The sequence below is a fragment of the Lynx rufus genome, unplaced genomic scaffold (genome assembly GCF_022079265.1).
Source record: "Lynx rufus isolate CCGP_SWC_20201006 ecotype Redwood Valley unplaced genomic scaffold, mLynRuf1.p SCAF_5, whole genome shotgun sequence".
In the NCBI taxonomy this organism is placed as follows: Eukaryota; Metazoa; Chordata; class Mammalia; order Carnivora; family Felidae; genus Lynx; species Lynx rufus.
In genome coordinates this window covers 76466681-76487519 of record NW_025814867.1, presented here as the reverse complement: position 1 = coordinate 76487519, position 20839 = coordinate 76466681, and the positions used below count along the sequence as shown (strand labels likewise).

The 20839-nt window shown below is 37.5% G+C and overlaps 1 protein-coding gene across 3 annotated transcripts in view; it reads right to left on the bottom strand.

Annotated features, from left to right (window-relative positions):
* The window catches only part of VPS8 (VPS8 subunit of CORVET complex), a 240499-nt gene that overhangs the window by 73283 nt on the left and 146377 nt on the right, over positions 1 to 20839 (bottom strand). For all 3 annotated transcript variants that reach the window (XM_047098538.1, XM_047098537.1, XM_047098539.1), the window contains 4 exons: positions 17529 to 17676; positions 13047 to 13136; positions 9616 to 9658; positions 4794 to 4897 (listed from right to left, as the gene is read on the bottom strand). In XM_047098538.1, the coding sequence (XP_046954494.1) occupies positions 4794 to 4897; positions 9616 to 9658; positions 13047 to 13136; positions 17529 to 17676 (385 nt within the window). The remainder of the gene's footprint in view (positions 1 to 4793; positions 4898 to 9615; positions 9659 to 13046; positions 13137 to 17528; positions 17677 to 20839) is intronic.

The window sequence follows — 20839 nt, the reverse complement described above, 5'->3', positions numbered from 1 at the left end:
ACAGAGAACAGCCCCCTCCACTACCTCATCTCCACCCCCTCCCCCATTTCTCTTTAGCGATGTCAAGCAAGATCAATCAATGAAGGTTATCCAAAATTTGTTCCCACTCTCAAGCATTATTTTGTATTTCCTTAGTCATCACAGACCAAGAAGTAGAAGTTAACATTATTTCAATTAACATTTCCAACCACATCAGTAGATAGATCATCATTTATTCCTATTATGTTGGGTGCTCTATTAAATGATTTACACAAATTTTTTCATTTCAATCTTGTAACAGCCTTACACCATAAGCATGACCTTCACTTGAGATAAGAACTGAAATTTAGAAAAGTAATTTGCCAAAGATCACACCGGCAGTAAACTGGTGCTGTGACTCCAAAATCTGTGTTTTCCTAAGCCTTGGGAAAAATCTTTATCATCAAAAATCAAACTAATACATTTCAAAACTTCGACTACGGTTTCTTGTTGGATAATCATTTACAAAAGCTTTATTTAACTCTATGTCTTGGGAGGAACCTATTCCTGCAAACATCTGGGAATCATGAAGAAAGGTCAGAGCAGAACAAGAATGGTTCTAGGAAGCTCTGTAAATACAGAAGGGAAATGTGTCGCCCATTACCTGACACTGTACAAGTCCTATGGCAGTGGAGATATGGGAGCCCCTTAAGGCAAAGGAGACTTTCCCACTGGGTGACCTCCCAACTGAAGAGCTCTATTGAAGAGCTAAGATTTTATACTGATGACTTTTCATGCATTCCAGTTCTTAAGACACTGGTTTTAACTTGGTTTTTATTTTATTGAAATTTTAATTTATTTTATCTAGTACTCATGAACTTTTAATCTTGTATTTTATTCTGAGATAGCTTTACTTAGCTTACCTTTTAGTTGCCTATTTTAGCTTGTTTTTATAACCACATCATTTATTTCTGTGTATTTTAATTGTGTAACTTAATTGTATATGGCAAAATTTTTACCTTGGTTTTTATATTTATTATGTTTATAAATTTGGTTTTTAAATTTTCTTATTTAATCCAGACAATTTAGAAGAAATACCTTTGTAAAGATTAGTTGTTTAATGAGTATAAATGGCAGCCTGGGGGGAAGCATGGTTGTAAGAGGTAATAGCCATGAAATGTGTTCACACCCTACTTCCAGGAGTTATTCTTCTTTAACTAAATCTCCACATGAACCATCCCCTGAAAGCAACACAACTAAACTTGAATTCCTTTGTTATGTTATGTAATAAACAGCTTTCTTCTTAGGGAATTATGTGCACAACAAAGCCAGATTCTTTATTATATGTGTATCAGGAAAGCCTTGTAAACAGATAAACAAAGGTAGGACAGGTAGAGATTCAACTTGAGAAAGGACAAACAGCCCAACTTCCTGCAGTCTGGCTTTTACGTAAATACTCGTAACATTAAATCTTGTGATGACAACTTTTAGAAAAAGATACTACAAACAGTTCATCATTAAACTTTCGAGTACTTCAAATTTTCTAGTTAGTTTAGTGTCTGTGGCAACAGCTTTTGCTCTCTCTCCAAAACAAAACAAAAACAAAGCAAAGAGAATCAAGGCAAACAACCATGAAAATCCCCCAAACTCAATGTTTTGGTATCACACAAAATCAGTCTAGCATTTTTCAGACAATAAAGTAAGAAATTAACATTCAAATATTTTTGTTGTTGTCATAAAACTTGTTCAGAAATGAAGCAGAAACCAGTTGTTAGAGAGTGGGGTCACAAAGAGAGTAGTGAGCGTGTGTGTCCGCATGCGTGCGCGCGCACGCGTGCGTGTGTGTGTGTGTGTGTGTGTGTGTGTGTAAGACAAGGATAGACAGACAGACTTTTCTTACAGGCAGCCAGTGAATGGTATAATAATAGTCTTATAGAATGAAAATTTCAAAGGATAGGAAGAAGTCTAACATCTAATACCTTTATTAAAACAAATTCCAACTCAGACAAAAAAAAAAAAAAGAATAAATTTTCCTTTTGCCACATCAAAGGAAGCATTGTTCCCGTCTGATTAAAGATACGGAGTTCAAATACAGTCAGAATAATCCCTAGAGTTCTGGAGGCATGGATTTTTATAACTAATTCTACCATTAATGCATGTGAATCTGGACATATTTTCAGCTTATGTGAACCTAAACAGCCTTACTTAAAAGACATAATCATCGTTTTTTGCTTAAACTGTCCACGAGAAGTTGCGAGAGTCTCAAATAAGATATACTGGAGAGGAGATGGGAGGGTTGAAAAGTGAAAAAGACTTAGAATTAAGTATATATGAACACAGCTTTAAGAATTCTACCCTATTATGTTCTCTACCAAAATATAACCATGTCCAAATACAGCCAGCTAACCAAAAGATAAATGAAAATAAAAACTGTAGGAATGGAAAAATCATGGCAAAAAGGACTGGTGTAAAGCTTATCATCCATTTAAAAAAGGTCGAACAATTTGTGGGAATTTTGGATACAGAAAAGAATGTGTTACTAGCCTTAATGAGGTAAAATAACATAACCTATTAAAATTAAGAGGGATGGAGAAGAGAGGTTGGAGCAAGCATGAGTTCGTACAAATTTCCTTACTGGCTTCGCATCACAGATATTATAAAAACTGAAATGTAATTATAAACATAGTAATTCCAATCCATTGCAGTCATTCAGATTTTTTTTAAACTGTAGTGATATTTATTAAGAGAGAGTATGGTGCAGAAATATTGTTTGAAATTCAGAAAGTCCTCAGTTTTACCTAAGCTTCCTAAATGAGTTGGACACTATATTTATTTATAAAAGCAAGTATTACATGATCCAGTTTTTCTAAAATCATGTTAACCTAGGCAGATAAAAAATATCTAGACTGATGGTCACCAAATGATAATGATGGTTATTTCTGGGTGATAGGATTTTATAGGGTAACTTTTTTGTCAAAGTTTATTTATTTATTTTGAGAGAATGAGAGCAGGAACAAAGGAGGAGGAGTGGGAGGGACAGAGACAGGGAGAGAAAGAGAATCCCAAGCACACTCAGCACTATCAGCACAGAGGCTGACACAGGGCTCGAACCCACGAACCGTGAGATCATGACCAGAGCCCAAACCAAGAGTCAGACACTGAACCAATGGAGCCACTGAGGTACCCTTATAGGGTAATTAAAAAAAAAACAAAAAACATTCTTCTATGTAACTTTCTGGATTGCAGGATTTTTAAAAATGATAACTACTGGGGCTCCTGGGTGGCTCAGTTGGTTGAGTGTCCAATTGCTGTTTTGGCTCAGGTCATGATCTCAGTTTGTGAGTTCGAGCTCCACATTGGGCTCTATGTTGACAGTGTGGAACCTGCTCGGAATTCTCTCTCTCCTCTCTCTCTGTCTCTCCCCTGCTTGCACACAAGCACTCTCTTGCTCTCTCTCAAAATAAATAAACCCTAAAAAAAAATGATGAATATGTATCATATCACATAAAAAAATTTTTTAATAAAGAAACAAAAATCACATCTATTATGTAAATGTGTTTGCTGTACACATTTGTCTTCTAAAAGGTTTTCAAAATTTATGGCCTAATTAAAAAATCCTCACCAAAAATGTAAAGCAGAAATTTACCCAACTGGTAAGAACAGAAAACAAAAATAAGTTTATTACTTTCATTGTAACATGTATGGCTAAACATACATAAAAAAATTTCTCCTACTTCCCATTTCGGAAAGCCAGTAAGAGAAAGGGGCTAGGTGGTGTCAAGACAGAAGCTGCAGCCTGGAGAGGCAGGCACAGAGGAGTCACGATGCCGTATCACACTGTAACTTAACTTCCTTTTTAAATTTATCTTTAATGTTTTTATTTATTTTTGAGACAGAGAGAGACAGAGCATGAGCAGGGGAGGGGCAGAGAGGGAGGGAAGCACAGAATCCGAAGCAGGCTCCAGGCTCTGAGCTGTCAGCCCAGGGCCCAAGGTGGGGCTCCAACTCCCAGACTGTGAGATCATGACCTGAGCCGAAGTCGGACGCTTAACCGACTGAGCCACCCAGGCGCCCCAACACTGTAACTTAACTTCTTAAAACTGAAGCAGAATTTGGCTGTCAAGTCACATCTCGCCCCCTTAGTTTCTGCTTCGCTGCTCTAACTCCCACCTGCACCAGGTGCTCAACTCTACCTCCTTCCGTTTTGTGCTCTTCCTTGTGGCAGTCTGAATCTGTTACAGCAATGGTTCCAGTCTTGGCTATACAGTGCAATCATGTGGGAAGCTTTAAAACACCCTGACAACTGGGTCCCAATCCAGAGACTTTAATTTACTTGATCTGGGGTGCAGCCTCAGTGCTGGGATTTTTTCAAAGCTCCCCAAGTCACTGTAATGTGCAGCCAAGGCTGAGAAACCATATCGCAGCCTTCTCTGACCTTTTCCAGCTCTGTGTCCCTGGAGGGGTTCCCTCCAGTTCCTCATGCTCACTTTCCTCCATAGGGGATAGAAGAGATGATAAATGAGGACACGTCCAACAGTATCACTACACAGAATACACAAAATCTCAGTCCAAAGAGAACAAGGACATCTCGTATTCATGCACCTAAATTCTGCAGCACAGCCAGATCTAGGAATATAAAGCTTTTTGTGAGAACAAAGAGGACAGACACTCCTCATAATAACTTTAGGAGGCTTGTACTCCTGGGAGCACTAAACAGTGATTAAAATCCAGCTGAATTAAACTCAGGTGGCTCAGAGGGCAGGGAAAAGAGAATTAATTCCGGGTTTCAGACCAAAACAGACTTTTTAAATATGACTAAGTAGTCATTCTCCTACCTCTCTTTGCTGCTGGTTCAAATTATGTGAATTCCTCTGGCAAAGGGCAATTGTCTCTACCATGGTATCTTCAACATCCTTCAATGAAAGGTCCTCTTTGGCCTCTAGATTCAGAAAAATTGTTAACAATACTTAAGGATACATTACTGATAATCTCAGAGCTTCTGGAAAAAATTAAACTATTTTTTCTTTGCAGAGCCCTAGTTTTCCATTATATAATTCTTATATAATGCCATTCTTCCATAAGAATGATACCAAGGCTTATATTAAAAAACAGACAATTTAGCGTAAGAGGAGTTTTCCATGTAAACGTCTGATATTCACAGCACATATAAAGCACATCATACTTAACATTTTAATATGTTTTGGCTATGTTAAAGTCCCAATCCTCTGTTTGTGGGTTAGTGGAAAGGTTACTTCTCACCTTTCTTGCCCTACCATTTCTTTTTCCATTTGTTTGTTTGTTTATTTCTTCATTCTGAGAGAGAGAGCATGTGTGTGTGAGCGGGGAAGGGGTATTGGGTGAGGGAGAAAGAGAATCCCAAGCAGGCTCTGTGCTGGTGGCATGTGACATGCCAACATGGGGCTCGAACGCACGAACCATGAGATCATGACCTGAGCAGAAGTCAAGAGTCTGACGCTTGACCGACTGAGCCAGTCAGGCGCCCCTTCCATTTCTTAAGTGTAGGTTTAATATCTTAGGCCCTTTCCTTTTCATTTTTCAATAATTCCTCCCCTCCTATGGTTTCGACTCTTAGGTCCTTGCTAATAAATAAGTTTATTTATTCATTTTGAAAGAGAGAGAGAGAGAGAGAGAGAGCGCATGCATGCATGAGCAAAGGAGGGGCAAAGAAAGAGGGAAGAGAGAGGGGAGAGAGAGAATCCTAAGAGGCTCTGCACTAATGTGCAGAGCCCCAAACGGGGCTCGAACTCACAAACTTTGAGATCATGACTTGAGCCGAAATCAAGAGTCAAATGCTTAACTGACTGAGCCACCTAGATGCCCCACTAACAACTTTTGAACATACACCTCCAGCCCTTATTCTTTTCATAATCTGCAGGGTGAATTTTTGACAGACTCTGTCAGACTCTGCTTAATCGATGACTACAAGCACCTTGAACTTGTATGTGCAAAACCCAACCCATTTTTCCCACCTCAAATCTTCTCCTCCCCCTTCCCAAACTAAGTTAATGAAACCATCACCTCTAAGTCAGTTTATAAATCTCCATCATCTCTGATGCCCCACCCCCCTTCACCCACATGTCCAACTAAATTGCCACTTTTGCTGATTTTACTTTTGTGCCCTCACATGCCATGACTTCTGCCCTGTGGCTCTCTTCACCTCACGTCACAACTGCAACAGCTTCTTAATTAAACTTCTGACTTCCAAATCTTGCTTCCCTCATTCTCCTTTATACTGTCACAAACACATCAGTTCTATCCACAAAAATCATTAAAGACTTCCAAGTTTTAAAAACAGAACATAAATAAACCTCTGACCCTAACTAAACATAGTAACGGTCTGGCTCAGGTTCTTGCCCTCTGTGCTCTTAGGTCACTACACCAGGTCTTACTCCTGAGGTTCCTGACCAGGCACTTTCATAATGATGTGCTCCTTAGCCCAGATGCTTTCTCCTTGCTTTTCCCTATCAAACTTCTATTCACTATTCCAGTCTTACTTGACAGGTCATGTCTTTCACAAACTATTTTTGATTCATCAGTTTCAAACCATTCCCTAAGTTTCCACAATCCTTTGCCACTCTCACTGTACCTCTTTTATAATACTTGATTCTTCTAGCATTTGATGTTTTCATTTACCTGTGTCCTTCACAAGATGCTAATTCTTTGGATGACGGCTATGTTAGCCATTTGTGTATAATCCACAGGAACTAGCACAATGTCTTGCAATTAGCAGAACCTCCCAAATTCTTAAGTATCTAGAAAAATATTAAATCTGAAAGTAAATAGTGGACATCAGACCATTACTGAGAAATTTATTTTCACTAAAATTCAAAGAACTAGCTTCTCTATACATATCACTTGCAAATCATTGCAGTGATTTTAGGGAAACATTCTTCTTACTTTTCCCTCAATCTTTTATGTAATGTCTGCAAAAATTATTAACAAGGAAAATATCATAAATGCAATAAATCTCACATAATCTGACTGAACAGAGATTGACAGTACAAAAATAATTATTAAATGTTTAGCTGAACTAAATATGGAAAAAATCACTCAATTGTATGCTGAGGTTCCAAAAAGATTCAGTATAATAGCAAATGACCCCAGTACAACACAGACCCTAACACCTAGGATCTAACCATAAAGAATATAGATAAATAAGTAATTTATAAAGAATTAGGGTAAACATGTTTAAGGAAATGTGTGGGCCACGGGCTCCAAGAGAAGTGCTGATTGTTAAATACATAGGACAATCTAAAAATCGCCTATCAAATGAACTTTGGAAGAGTTATTTTGAAAATTTCAAGTGATGTGAAAACATATAATCCAATTCAAAAGTGGGCAAAGAACTTGAGTAAACATTTCTCTGAAGATACACAAATAACCAATATGCACATGAAAAGGTGAAAGGATGGACCTATGCTGGCCGACTCCATCTTGTTCTGTGTCCTCCACCTTGAGTGACTATGTCCCCTATGTGCCCCCTTTCCGGGAAAATCGCAGAAACCTCAGACCACGCCTCCTCCCCTTGAGTAACGCCCGCTCACCCCTCACCCGTTCAAACTTCCCGATCAAAACATGCCCGGTGACCTGCGTAACAGGACTCCGACCCTTCCCCAGCCAATTGGCTGAGGCCACAGCCATTACCTCACCAACTGCCCCTAGACTCCTATAAAACCTTTGTGCTTTTGAAACTCCCTCTCTCTCTCCAGTATCTCACTGCTGCGTCGGTGCAGGTAGGGGATTGAGCTCGAGCTAGCTCCAATAAAGGCTCTTTGTTTTTGCATCGGACTCGGCTCCCTGGTGGTCTTTGGGGATCACGAATTCTGGGCATAACAAAGGCACTCTACATTACTACTCAACAGGGAAATACGAATGAAAACCACAATAAGCTACTACTTCACACACGAGGATAGCTACTATTAAAGAAAACAGAGGGGCGCTTGGGTGACTCAGTCGGTTAAGCATCCAACTCTTGATACAGGCTGAGGTCATGATCTCACGGTTTTGCAATTGAGCCCATATGTGGCTCTGTGCTGACAGCATGGAGCCTGTTTGGGATTCTCTCTCTTCCTCTCTCTCTGCCCCTCACCCACATGCATTCTCTCTCTCTCTCAGAATAAATAAACTTAAAAAAAAAAAAAAGGAAACAGCAAGTGTTGGTGGGGACTTAAATAAACTGGAACCCTGTGTATTGCTGATGGGAATGTAAAAATGATGCAGCCACTGTAGAAAAAAGCAACCCAACTGTTGCTCAAAAATTAGAAATAGAATCACCATTTAATCCAGCAATTCCACTTCTGGGTGTATACCCAGAAGAAATGAAAGCAGTGTTTCAAAAAAATACTTGTACACCCATGTTCACCGAAGTATTATTCACAATGGCCAAAAGGTGGAAGCAACTGAAGTGTCCACTGACAGACAAAAGGATACAAAATGCAGTTGGTATATACATGAAAGGAAATATCATTCAGCCTTAAAAAGGAATGAAATTCTGACATGTGCTACAACATGGGTAAATTGTGAAGACATTATGCTAGGCCAGTAAGCCAGACTTAGAAAAGGATAAATGTTGTATAATTCTACTTTTATAAGATACCTCATCAAACTCACAGAGTGAGAAAGCAGAATGGTAGGTGCCAGAGACTGACGGGGGGGGGGGGGGGGGGGGGGGCAGGGAACGGGAGTAATTGTCTAACGGATACAAAATTTCAGTTTGGGAAGTTGAAAAACTTCTGGAGATTGATGGTGAGGATGGTTGCACAACACTGTGAATGTACTTAATGCCACTGAACTGTACATTTACAAATGATTAAGATGGTAAATTTTGTGCTATGAATTTTACCACAATTAAAAAAAAATAAATCTAGTTTCTGAAACGTCTAGGAATATAGGGGCTCCTGGGTGGCTCAGTTGGCTAAGCATCGAACTTTTGATTTTGGCTCAGGTCATGATCTCACAGTTCGTTGAGTTCAAGCCCTGCATCAGACTCTGCTGAGCCTGCTTGGGATTCTCTCCCTCCCTCCCTCTCTACCCCTCCCCCACTTGCACACTCTCGCTTTCTCTCTCAAAAGAAATAAACATTTTTTAAAAACCCACTCAAGTGTCTAGGAAAATAATGGGAATTTTGTATCTATCTGTGACAAGGCCATTTAACATTCCATACTGTCAAGTTTTACTGCTTTGTGCTAAAAATTGCATAAATTCAGTGCAGAAAACACTGGCTATTCCTCATTAGAAGCTCTGATTTGCTATTGCTTAGCATATTACAGTAATATTTAGGTATATTAGTAATATTTAGTAATATTTAGTAATATTTAGGTATTACAGTAATATTTAGTTATGCATCTTATTTATATAACTAAAAATTGGCAGAGAAATATAATCAAAAAAACAATACCAGTGAAAAGTGCCTACTTTTCTGTACCCTGAACTCCACTGATGGCACCACAAAGCCACAATGGTTTACATGATTTCCTATTAGGAGCTCTTGAAAACAAGCTAAAATTGGGATCAGTGTTCAAGTATTTATGCGGATCGACGTAATTATTAGTCAATAAATGCAGTTTGTTAGACAACATCTTTTAAAACATGGGGTCCATGGGAAGAAATAATTGTAAATTATACTCAGGAACTTACTTTCATCTTGATGTGTTATCTCCTGAAGTTTGCTTTGTAGTCTCTAGGAGGTAAAAACACAAAACAAAAACACAGGAGGTAAGAGGAACACTGTTACCTAATCCACAAATATTTGAACTACATATTTTACAAGAAAAAACCTAAAGAAACAACAAGGTTCTAAAGAATGACCCTTACTGTCATTCAGAAGAGAATTCTTGTGTATATAGAAAGCAGAGCTAGCAGTAGTGAAGGGGACCCAAAATATCAAGTGTCACTTAATCTGCCCCGCTCTGCTTCTGTTGTACCACCATATAGTCATCAATGACATTCTCTAGCAGGGTAATTAGGAGTAGGATTTATCCGAGCTTTGTATAAGGGAATAAAATTCACACTGGGCTATGAGAAAAAGGGGTGAGAGGGAATAAGAAAGAACATACAAGACTGTCTCCACAGCAGAGGGCACAGCCTTGAGTGTGGCACCTCTAAATATGCAATTGCAGTGTCCACTGCTCTAACCGAATACTAGGATCCTCAGAAAGCATTAACTGATATTCCAGCATTACTGATATTCCAGATATTACTATACACTGAGAGTGACCTTTAATACATCCCTCCTACTCCAAATTTGCTCTTTTTTTTGAGGTCCCTTATAGGCTAAAAATCATACAACTGTCATCAACCACTTCCTCTTACTTCCTCCATACTATATTCAAAGATCAAAAGTTCTCAAATCCAATCCTCTTCCCACTCCACCACCACCACTGCCTCCAGCTCAAGCCTCACAGATTCACACCCACACTACACAGCTTCGCAAGTGCTCTCTGCTTCCTCCCTAAGATGAACCTCCCCCTTTTCTACCTGCCCCTCAGTCTCCTACCTAACCAGAGCAGTCTCAATGAAACAACATTGTATCAGTTCCTTCGCTTACAAACTTTTAGTTGATCTTGTGTGAACAACAGAGTCTGTCCTAATTCTTTAGGGTGTCCTACAAAATCTTCTCAGATCTGCACCCAGCCTTTGCTTCTAGCCTGCCAATACATGGATAGTGGAGCCCTAGTAAAATGCTGGCTGCTCTCCCAGTCTTTCGTATTTCTTTGTACTCCTATGCTTTTGTAAATGATGGTGTTATTCCCTTCAAGGATATACTGCCTCTCTTTCCCCCATCCGTGCCAGGAATACTTTTAACTATCCTTTAAAACTAGATTCACGATATCGTCAACAAATAAACGACAAGGAAAAAAGAGATGCAGGGATAACTTCTACATTAAAAGAGGTTGAGAGCTTACACAAAACCTCTGTGGAATATTCTTCCTGGCCTGTTTTATGATTACACAGCTAGAGAAAAACTAGAAGCCAATAAAGAAATTCTTTTTTTTTTCCTTGCTCTAACCATCTTTTTTAACTTAAATTCAAGTTAGTTAACATGTAGTGTAGTACTGGTTTCAGGACTAGAATTTAGTGATTCATCACTTCCATATAATCTGACCTGTCAGATGCCGTTTAGTTTTGTTGATTGCTTCCTTCACTGTGCAGAAGCTTTTTATCTTGATGGGGCCCCAATAGTTCATTTTTGCTTTTGTTTCCCTTGCCTCCTGAAATATGTCTAGTAAGAAGTATAGTCACATTTTTGCTGCAGCTAAAGTCAAAGAGGCTGCTGCCTGTATTCTTCTCTAGGATTTTGATGGTTTCCTGTCTCACATTTAGGTCTTTCATTCATTTTGAATTTACTTTTGTGTATGGTGTAAGAAAGTGGTCCAGTTCCATTCCTCTGCATGTTGCTGCATGTATGCTGGATACACATACATACATATATAGGAAGAGAGGATCTCCCTAATCTATTCCTTAGCTAGATAGCAGTATTTAAAAAACTGATACAATACTTCACACTTATTAGAATGGCTACCAACAAGAAAACAGAGAAAAGCAAGTGTTGGAGAAAATGTAAAGAAATTAAAAGCCTTTGTGCGTTTCTGATGAAAATGTAAAATGGTGTAGCCACTATGGAAAGCAGTATGGCAATTCTTTAAAAATTAAAAATAGTATTTTCATTTAATTCAGTAATTCCATTCTGGTTGTATGCCCGGAATAAATGAAAGCAGAGTCTTGAAAAGATGTTTGTACACCCATGTTCATGGCAGAATTATTCACAAAGTTTGAAAGGCAGAAGCAACCCAAGTGTCTACCAACAGATGAATGAATAAACAAAATTTGGTATATACATAAAATGGAGCACTATCCAGCCTTAAAACTGAATGAAATTCTGGCACATGCTGCAACATGGGTAAATCTTTAAGACTTTATGATTAATGTATACAAAAAGGCAAATACTGTGTGATTCCATGTATGTGAGGTAGAGTAGTCAAATTCATGGAGTCATAAAGAATGGGGGCTGCCAGGGGATGTGGGGAGGGAGGAATGGGAGATTACCATTTAATGGGTATAGAGTTTCAGTTTGGGAAGTTGAAAAAGTTCTGGAGAGGGATAGTGGTGACGACTGCACAAAAATGTGACTATACTTAATACCACCAAAATGATAAATTTTTATTGTAGGTATAACAATTTTAAAAATGGATAAAAATTTTTGTGAAAAACTGATAGAACATCAACTGTTGGTGAGAATTAGCAACCCAAACTCTTATACATTATTGGAGGGGATGTAAAATGGGATAACCACTTTGGAAAGAGGTCTGGTAATATCTTATAGACCTAAAACCTAGACCTATCCTATGACCTAGGGATTCCAGCCCTTGGTACTGACATTTTCCTGTGAAAATGAAAATATTTGTGTACAAAAGTGATCGTAGTAGCTTTACTCTTAATAGCCAAAAACTAGAAATAGCCCAGGTGTCAATCATCAAGAGACTGAATGAATAGTAGTATATTTGTACAATACCATTCAGCAATAAAAGAAACGGACTACTGATACATCTCAAAAATATGATGAAAGGAGAATTATACAAGACTACTAAGGGAGGAACCCATGAATGCATAAAATAGGTAAAACTAATTCACAGTGAAAAAAAAAATCAGAAAAATGATGATCTGTGGGGGGACAAAAGTGGGAATGCATATGAAGAGGCATGAAGGAACTTTCTCTGATGAAGCTAATGTTCTCTATCTTGTTAGGGACTAGGGACATAGGTGTATGCATTTGTCACAACTCAGTACATGACACATTTAAGACTTGTGCACTTTATTGTATATAAATTTCACCTCAAAAGTATACCAGAAAGAAATGTTCTACCCAATGACTATAAACTCTAGTCATGATAAAAATAGTTAGTGGTAAGATGCAATACTGTCTGCAACTTACTTTGACACACAAGAAATGAAGATGGACTGATGAAAACTTACACAATGCTACAGGTCAATTATATCTCAATAAAAAGACAGATTGATGAATGGAGGCGTGGACAGAAAATGACAAAGCAAATATAGTAAAATATTACCTTTAGCATTATTAAGAAGGCCCCATGAATATCTCCTTTTTTTTCTAATAGATAGGCAGTGACTTCATGAAGTTGATACTTCTGGGTAATCTAGGAAAGAAGAAATGATAAGGATTTTTGTTCACAAATCTTGATTGTGGAGAGGATCCTACTAAAGATGAAAACAATATGACAGTAAATAATGAATTCATACCTCAGTAGTACATTACTTTCCAGTGTAATATGAAATATTGGACTTTCTAGTGTTAGAAGTTGCCCATCTTGGCAGTTCTAACTAAACCATGTTCATTCACTTTTTTCTTCACTATTGTTTAATTTAAAGTTTTCATTTACCTGACTGAGTATATCCACTGGAAAAAAGGTAACACATATGTATAAGTGAGATCTTAATAAGAATCAATAAACTAAAAGTTTCTAATTAGTAAAAAAGAAATACCAAGTAAACTAAGAAGACAAATGAAAGATATTAAGTGCAGAAAATAATGCTATGGGAAAGAAACAACAGAGAAACAATACAGAGTTTCAACAAACCCCAAAATAGTCTTTGAAAAGACTAATAAAGTAGAATAAAACTTTCTTAGCAGCAAAAAAAACAAAAAACAAAAAACTTTCTTAGCAGCAAGAACAAAGAGAGGCACAAATAACATTATTAGCATATAAACAGGTTCAAAGGAGAAAAGTGTGATCATCTCAATAAATGCAGGAAAAAGTATTTGATAAAATGCAGTACCCATTCTTAGCAAAAACAAAACACTCTTACCTAAACTGAGAAATGAATAAACACCATATTTAATGTAAAATGTTAGACCCATTCCCTTTAAAATCAGAAACAAGGCAAGATTGCATACTATCACTGTTTCTAAATAATATCCTGGAGCTCTTAGACATCTGGTAAGAGAGAGAAAACAGTGTAAATGTAAAAAAAAAATTTTAAAAAGAAAAGAAAGAAAAGCTAAAGACAAGAAAAACTACCATTATTCTTGAAAAATAGTACTGTCATTAAAAAAATCTAGAAACTATTTAAATGAAGAAAGAATTCAGATTCTTTTCGATACAAAACAATGTATAAAAATTAGTAACATACAGCAGCAGCAATCAACAAAGATGTCATTTCAAAAACTTTCCTTCCACATTGTTAACAAAAAGTGTAAGTATCTAGGAACAAATTTAAGATCTTTAAGGTTGCAAGAACCTCGTAGATCATATAAAAGTTGTTGAAACCTCACTAAAGAACGTAAAAGGCTTTTAAAAAGACAACCATGTTCCTGAATGTGAAGACTCTACGTTGTAAGATGTCAATCTTCCCTGAATTAACCTATAAATTCATTGTATATATTTCATCAAAATGCCGGAAGTTTGTTGGTTTTTTAATTTTTTTTTAATGTTTATTTATTTTTGAGAGACAGAGACAGAGCAAAAGTGGGGGAGGGGCAGAGAGAGAGGGAGACACAGAATCAGCAGCAGGCTCTAGGCTCTGAGCTGTCAGCACTGAGCCCAACATGGGGCTCAAACTCACGAAATGTGACATCATGACCTGAGCCCAAGTCAGCCGCTTAACCTACTGAGCTATCCAGGTGCCCCTGTTTTTTGTTATTTTAAAGGAAGATGACAACATGATTCCTAATTTGATGTAGAATAGTAAGAGCCTAAGAGTACACATGAATTTTAAAGAAAAACAATGAGGAGGGAAGACTCTTCTTTGAAATAATAATACTTATTGTGAAGCTATATTATTTAAAATATGTGGTAACAGTAAAAGGAAAGACATGACCAAACGAACAGAAGAGATTCCACAAAAAGATCCATGTATATCTGAGAGTTCAATATACAGCAGAATGGCATTATGAATCAGTGAGGAAAGGATACCAGAAATACCACATACACCACCGGTTATACACAGGGGAAAAAAAAATACAGAAATCCCTCCCTTGATCTGTTTACAAAAATTAATTCCAGATGGATTAAAAGCCTAAATGTAAAAAGCTAAGGTATAAAACTCGTATAAGAGGATATCTTTTATACCATCAAGGTAGAAAAGGAAGACTCACACACAAAAATTTAAACCTTAAAGGAAAAGAATGATAAATTAAAATAGAAGTCACTAGAAACCAAATTAAAGAAACGTGCCACAATACACTGGAAGAAGGCATCCCCAACATATAAAATCAGTGAAGGATTAGAGATGCAGAAATTAGAATTTCTACAAATCAGTAAGGGCAAAAACTCAGTAGAAAAATGGGCAAATGATATGAACAGATAATTCAGAGAAAAAAAACTGAAAGTCATTAAACATATGGAAAGATGTTCAATGTCATGAATAATCAATGATACCCATCATGCTGGCAAAAATTAAAAGTCTAAGAGTGTAGGGCTCCTGGGTGGCTCAGTTGGTTAAGTGTCTGACTCTTGATTTCTGCTCAGATCATGATCTCACAGTTTATAAGTTTGAGCCCTGAGTCAGGCTCTGCGTTGAGGATGTGGATCTTGCTTGGGGTTCTCATTCATTTTCCCTCTCTCTCTCTCTGTCTCTCTCTCACTCCCACTCTCACTCTCATTTTCCCTCTCTCTGTGCCCCTCCCCAGCTCTCTCTCTCTTTCTCTCAAAAATAAATAAACTTAAAAAAAAAAGCCAAAAAATGTTAGGAATCAACTAGAATGTGGAAAAATAACAAATACCAAAAACATTGATGGTGAGAATAGAAACAAACAGGAGATCAACTTGACAGTAACAATAGAATAAGCTAGTCTACTGTCTAAGAATTCCACTTCCAGGTAATTATTTAGAGAAAGCTCACATGGGCACATAAGAAGGTTCATACAAAGATGTATAAGGTAGTATTGTTTAGGATGTGAAGGAGTGGAAACAATTTGAATGTCTATCCATAGGGAAATAAACTGTGGCATACTCATTCAATTGATATTATATGATCATTAAAATGAATGAGCTAATTCTACATGTATAACAATTGATAAATTAAAAAAATTTAATAAAAAAGCAATTTGCAATAGGATATGTTCTATATGATACCATTATTACAAATTCTATAAACATGGAAGACTGTGTCAGGCATTTTATTTATTTTTTTATTATTTTTTTAATATGAAATTTATTGTCAAACTGGTTTCCATACAACACCCAGTGCTCATCCCAACAGGTGCCCTCCTCAATGTCCATCACCCAACCTCCCCTCCCTCCCACCCCCCATCAACCCTCAGTTTGTTCTCAGTTTTTAAGAGTCTCTTATGTTTTGGCTCCCTCCCTCTCTAACCTTTTTTTTTTTCTTTTTTCTTCCCCTCCCCCATGGTCTTCTGTTAAGTGTCTCAGGATCCGCATAAGAGTGAAAACATATGGTACCTGTCTTTCTCTGTATCACTTACTTCACTTAGCATAACACTCTCCAGTTCCATCCACGTTGCTACAAAAGGCCATATTTCATTCTTTCTCATTGCCACGTAGTATTCCATTGTGTATATAAACCACAATTTCTTTGTCCATTCATCAGTTGATGGACATTTAGGCTCTTTCCATAATTTGGCTATTGTTGAAGGTGCTGCTATAAACATTGGGGTACAAGTGCCCCTATGCATCAGCACTCCTGTATCCCTTGAATAAATTCCTAGCAGTGCTATTGCTGTATCATGCATTTTATAGGAAAAATAAACATAGATGGGAAGAATATGCTTCCCATCTTCAGGTTGGTGGTAACCTCGGGGGGGGGGGGGAGGGGAAAGAGGATGATTTCTAAAACAAACAACAAAGATTTAAACCCAGTATGTCAAACATGAACATCTATAAAACTGGGTTGGTGGGTACATTGATATTTGAAATTCTGTACAATTCTATATACTTTAAATATTTTACACTTAAAAAATTTTTAAAGTGTGTGAGTAGTTCAGAAGGTGGCACAGGGAATACAGATTACTGTTTCATAAGTATTGATAATAAAGGAAAGGATATATAACAGTAGTTTAAAAATAAATTTTAAATACTAGCCTCTTATTGATTAGAATATGTATATGTGTATACGTACACGCATGCACACACACACACGTGCACATAGTCATGTTCATATGGAAACAGGAGAAAACAAGGGAAGGGACCCAAGGCAATGACCGTGTTGAGACTACTGACTGCCACTGAGCCTGTCTTATGCCCAGCAAGCTATCTAACCATCAGAGCCTACAAACAAGAGCTTGGTTTCTCCTTTTAATATATTTATTGTATTCCTTTGTCTTGGCTTGTGTGTTGGCTAGAACGTCTGTGAAACTTGATTAGTAACAGCGATGGACATGCGCTGTTTCTGACTTTACTGGAACAAAGAGACAGCAGTTTACCACAGCAATGTAGAGCAGGCACTGTGGAGGCAGACTATTTGGGTTCGATCCCGGGGGCTATGTTACGTTAGTCTCCTTTTGCTCATGTTTAAACTGGTGAATGGTTAGGATGAGTTTACTCACATCCGCTCTGCATTCCAGGTCTTACCTGGATGGTTTCCTCCAGGCGGTAGCACTCAAGGACCTGCAGCGTGTCTATAACCTGGTTTGGGTCGAATTGACACAACAGCTCAATGAACTGCTCCGTAACAGAGGGAGGCATCTGCAGCGATTCCTGATTTACATGAATACCTTCCCTGAAAACATAAATAGAAAGAGAATGGCATTAATTCATCACATCTGTCATTAAGTATGTAATGACAGGTAAAAAGTATGTCAACCTTAAAAGCAAAACTCCCTTCTGGTGATATAAAATCGTGAATTGAACGTCTCACTTTTACTTAGGGTGTTAGGGTGAGCTGTGTATTATATCAGACACAGTCTAAATCACAACAGTTCTCAGTTTATAGTGAATAATTAAGGAAATAATATTCAGTGAAAGCGCCTCTAAATAAATACCAAAGTTGTACTGTTGCTCTAGAAGAAACAAAAATTAACCAATGATCCACGAGTAACTATATATGGTAAACCATCTTCCACTTTTAACAACTGGCCCTACCATACTTCGTTGGTAGCACCAATCACACCATGTTGTAACTACTTCTTTAATTATCTTTCTTATCTAAAGACTATAAACTCTTTGAGGATAGGTACCAGGTATCTTCTCACTAATGAATTCTTAAAGCCTGCAACAGTACCCTGCATGTTGTAAGGGCTAGTTATTTACATGCTACTAAAACAAATTTATAAAGTGGATCAATAGTAGGACACACAATATTCATATGTTCATTTATTTTGTATGTCAGCTAGTCACCAAAGCCCACTATTCAGAATACCTACAACAAAAGCTAGAGATACTGGGGTGCCGGGGTAGCTCAATCAGCAGAGCATGTGACTCAAGCTCAAAGTTATGAGTTCAACCCCTACGTTGGATGCAGAGCTTTCTTTAAAAAAAAAAAAAAAAAAAAAAAAAGCTAGAGAAATACAGAATTAGTTTTATCACAGTGGACACTCAACTACTGGTGGCCAAAAGAAATTATTTAGAAAATCAACTACTGCTCATTACAGACATACAAATCGTCTTTAAAAGAAGTCAGTTCCTTTTGAGAGCCCTATCTTTTCTTCACCTCAACTAAAGCTCCTTATATAAAGAACTGGAATAGGGTTAATAAGATACAAAACTGCTTGGGAAACTAGCTTTGTGAAGAAACGTTAAGGCAGATGGTTTAAAGCAACATCTCCCAGCTTTTCTCACATCACGCATACAGAGAAGGACAGCATTTGCATGGCCCATCAGAACAAAGTAAGACTGATCACAGGGGACTATGGGTACCCCAAGACCCACCCCAAGAGCTGAGGGGATCCGTCTCTAGGCACACCTGTGACCCATGTGCAGCACACCAACAGTCATAGGTGGGAATCTCTGACTCCGCAGAGAATAATTTGAGGTTATAAAGGTCCTATAAATAATGGTAAATAGCCCTCCTATTTTTACCAGTAAGAGCCTTCAGCTACAGAAAGAGGAATTATATTTAGACATAGGAAATCTTTCCTAACCTAAGAGTTTTGTGACACTCAGTCCCTACCAGAGGTTGACTGATGAACTCATTAATTAAGCTCTGCTGCTTGGAGCTGTCGATACTTGCTGATGGGCTAATTCGGTATGTCCTCAAATTGGCTGTAAATCTCTTAAGTTCGAGTTTCATTTCGTTAGTTCACAGCTGCCTTTAAAGCAGGATTTAGGTAAGTAACTGGTTATTCCTTAAGTACAGCATCACCTTAGTTCTTCCTATGTAACATGAAAATTATCTTTTTAAGTGTCTAGGTCCCAACTACACTATAAACTCTGAGAGCAAAGACTGCTGCATTCAATGTCTCCCAGCACTCACACAGTCTTGGCACATAATAAATAAGCACTCGGTAAATGTACACTGAATTGAACTGGACAGGCAATAATGTGCTGGATTGCCTTCAAAAAAGGGGAACCAAATACAGGATAGAGGGGTGCAAATGACAAGGACTAGGGCTATGAAATCAGATTCAGCTGTGAATGAATGCTGTCAGAAAGCTCTACACGGACCAACTAGAAAATGCACATGATAATCACAGGGGAATGATGGGTCTTCATGTAAGATCAACGTTTTGTCCCAACAGAATATGCCCACATAAAAGAAAAAGGGAATGCTAATAGATGATTGTTAGCATTAAGGTGAGCTGGTGTACTTCTCAGATGTTTATGTCATATTGTAGGTAGTGTTAATATTTTATCTATGCCACACATCTGTTACTATGTCTTATAAATGCAAGACTATGGAGCAAATTAAGACTAGACATAAGCATCTGCCAATAAATCCCAGTATTTAATTCTTTCCAGAACACTTATTGACAAAACTCTTTACAAGTACTAAGGATGTGAATATGCATCAAACCAAGCAAATCACTCAGATGAATAGATTCTGATGCATTCATTTGTGAGGGAAATAATATGTCTGCTGGGAAATGATCAGGCAACATCAACATAATGAAAACTTTAATAAACTAACACGTATGCACTTACACCCATTTCTGACTGCTGCTTCACAGTCTTGCACATAAATACAAATTGTTATATTCCCTTCTCAAAGCTACTTCTGTTACTCTTCTATTAGCTATCTGCTTTGCCACTGTTAACTTTAGTATATCAAAACTATATGTTTTAAACCTAAACCTTATCTATTCTTTTGGGAATTTCTATTTTAATCATAGCAATGACATATAAGATATAAACACTTAAGTATATATAAAAGGTAGATTTTTATAAGGCATACACTAGACTTTCTCTTGTCATTTTTTTAAATTTCAATTTTATTTAAATTCTAGTTAACATCTATTGTAATATTGATTTCAAGAGTAGAATTAGGGATTCATCACTTACATATTAACACTCAGTGCTTATCCCAACAAGTGCCCTACTTTAAATCCATCACCCACTTAGCACATCCCCTGCCATTTCCCCCCATCAACCTTTAGTTTGTTCTCTATAGTTAAGAGTCTCTTATGGCTTGCTTCCATCTCTCTCTTTCCCCCCACCCCTTCCCTATGTTCATCTGTTCTGTTTCTTAAATTCCACATATGAGTGAAATCATATGGTATTTGTCTTTCTCTGACTTATTTTGCTTAGCATAATACACTCTAGCTCCATCTACATCATTGCAAATGGCAAGATTTCATTCTTTTTGATGGCTGAGTAATATTCCATTGTGTATATATACCATATCTTCTTTATCCATTCATCAATCAGTGGACATTTGGGCTCTTCCCATAGTTTGGCTATTGTTGATAATGCTGCTATAAATATCGGGGTGCATGTGCCTCTTCAAA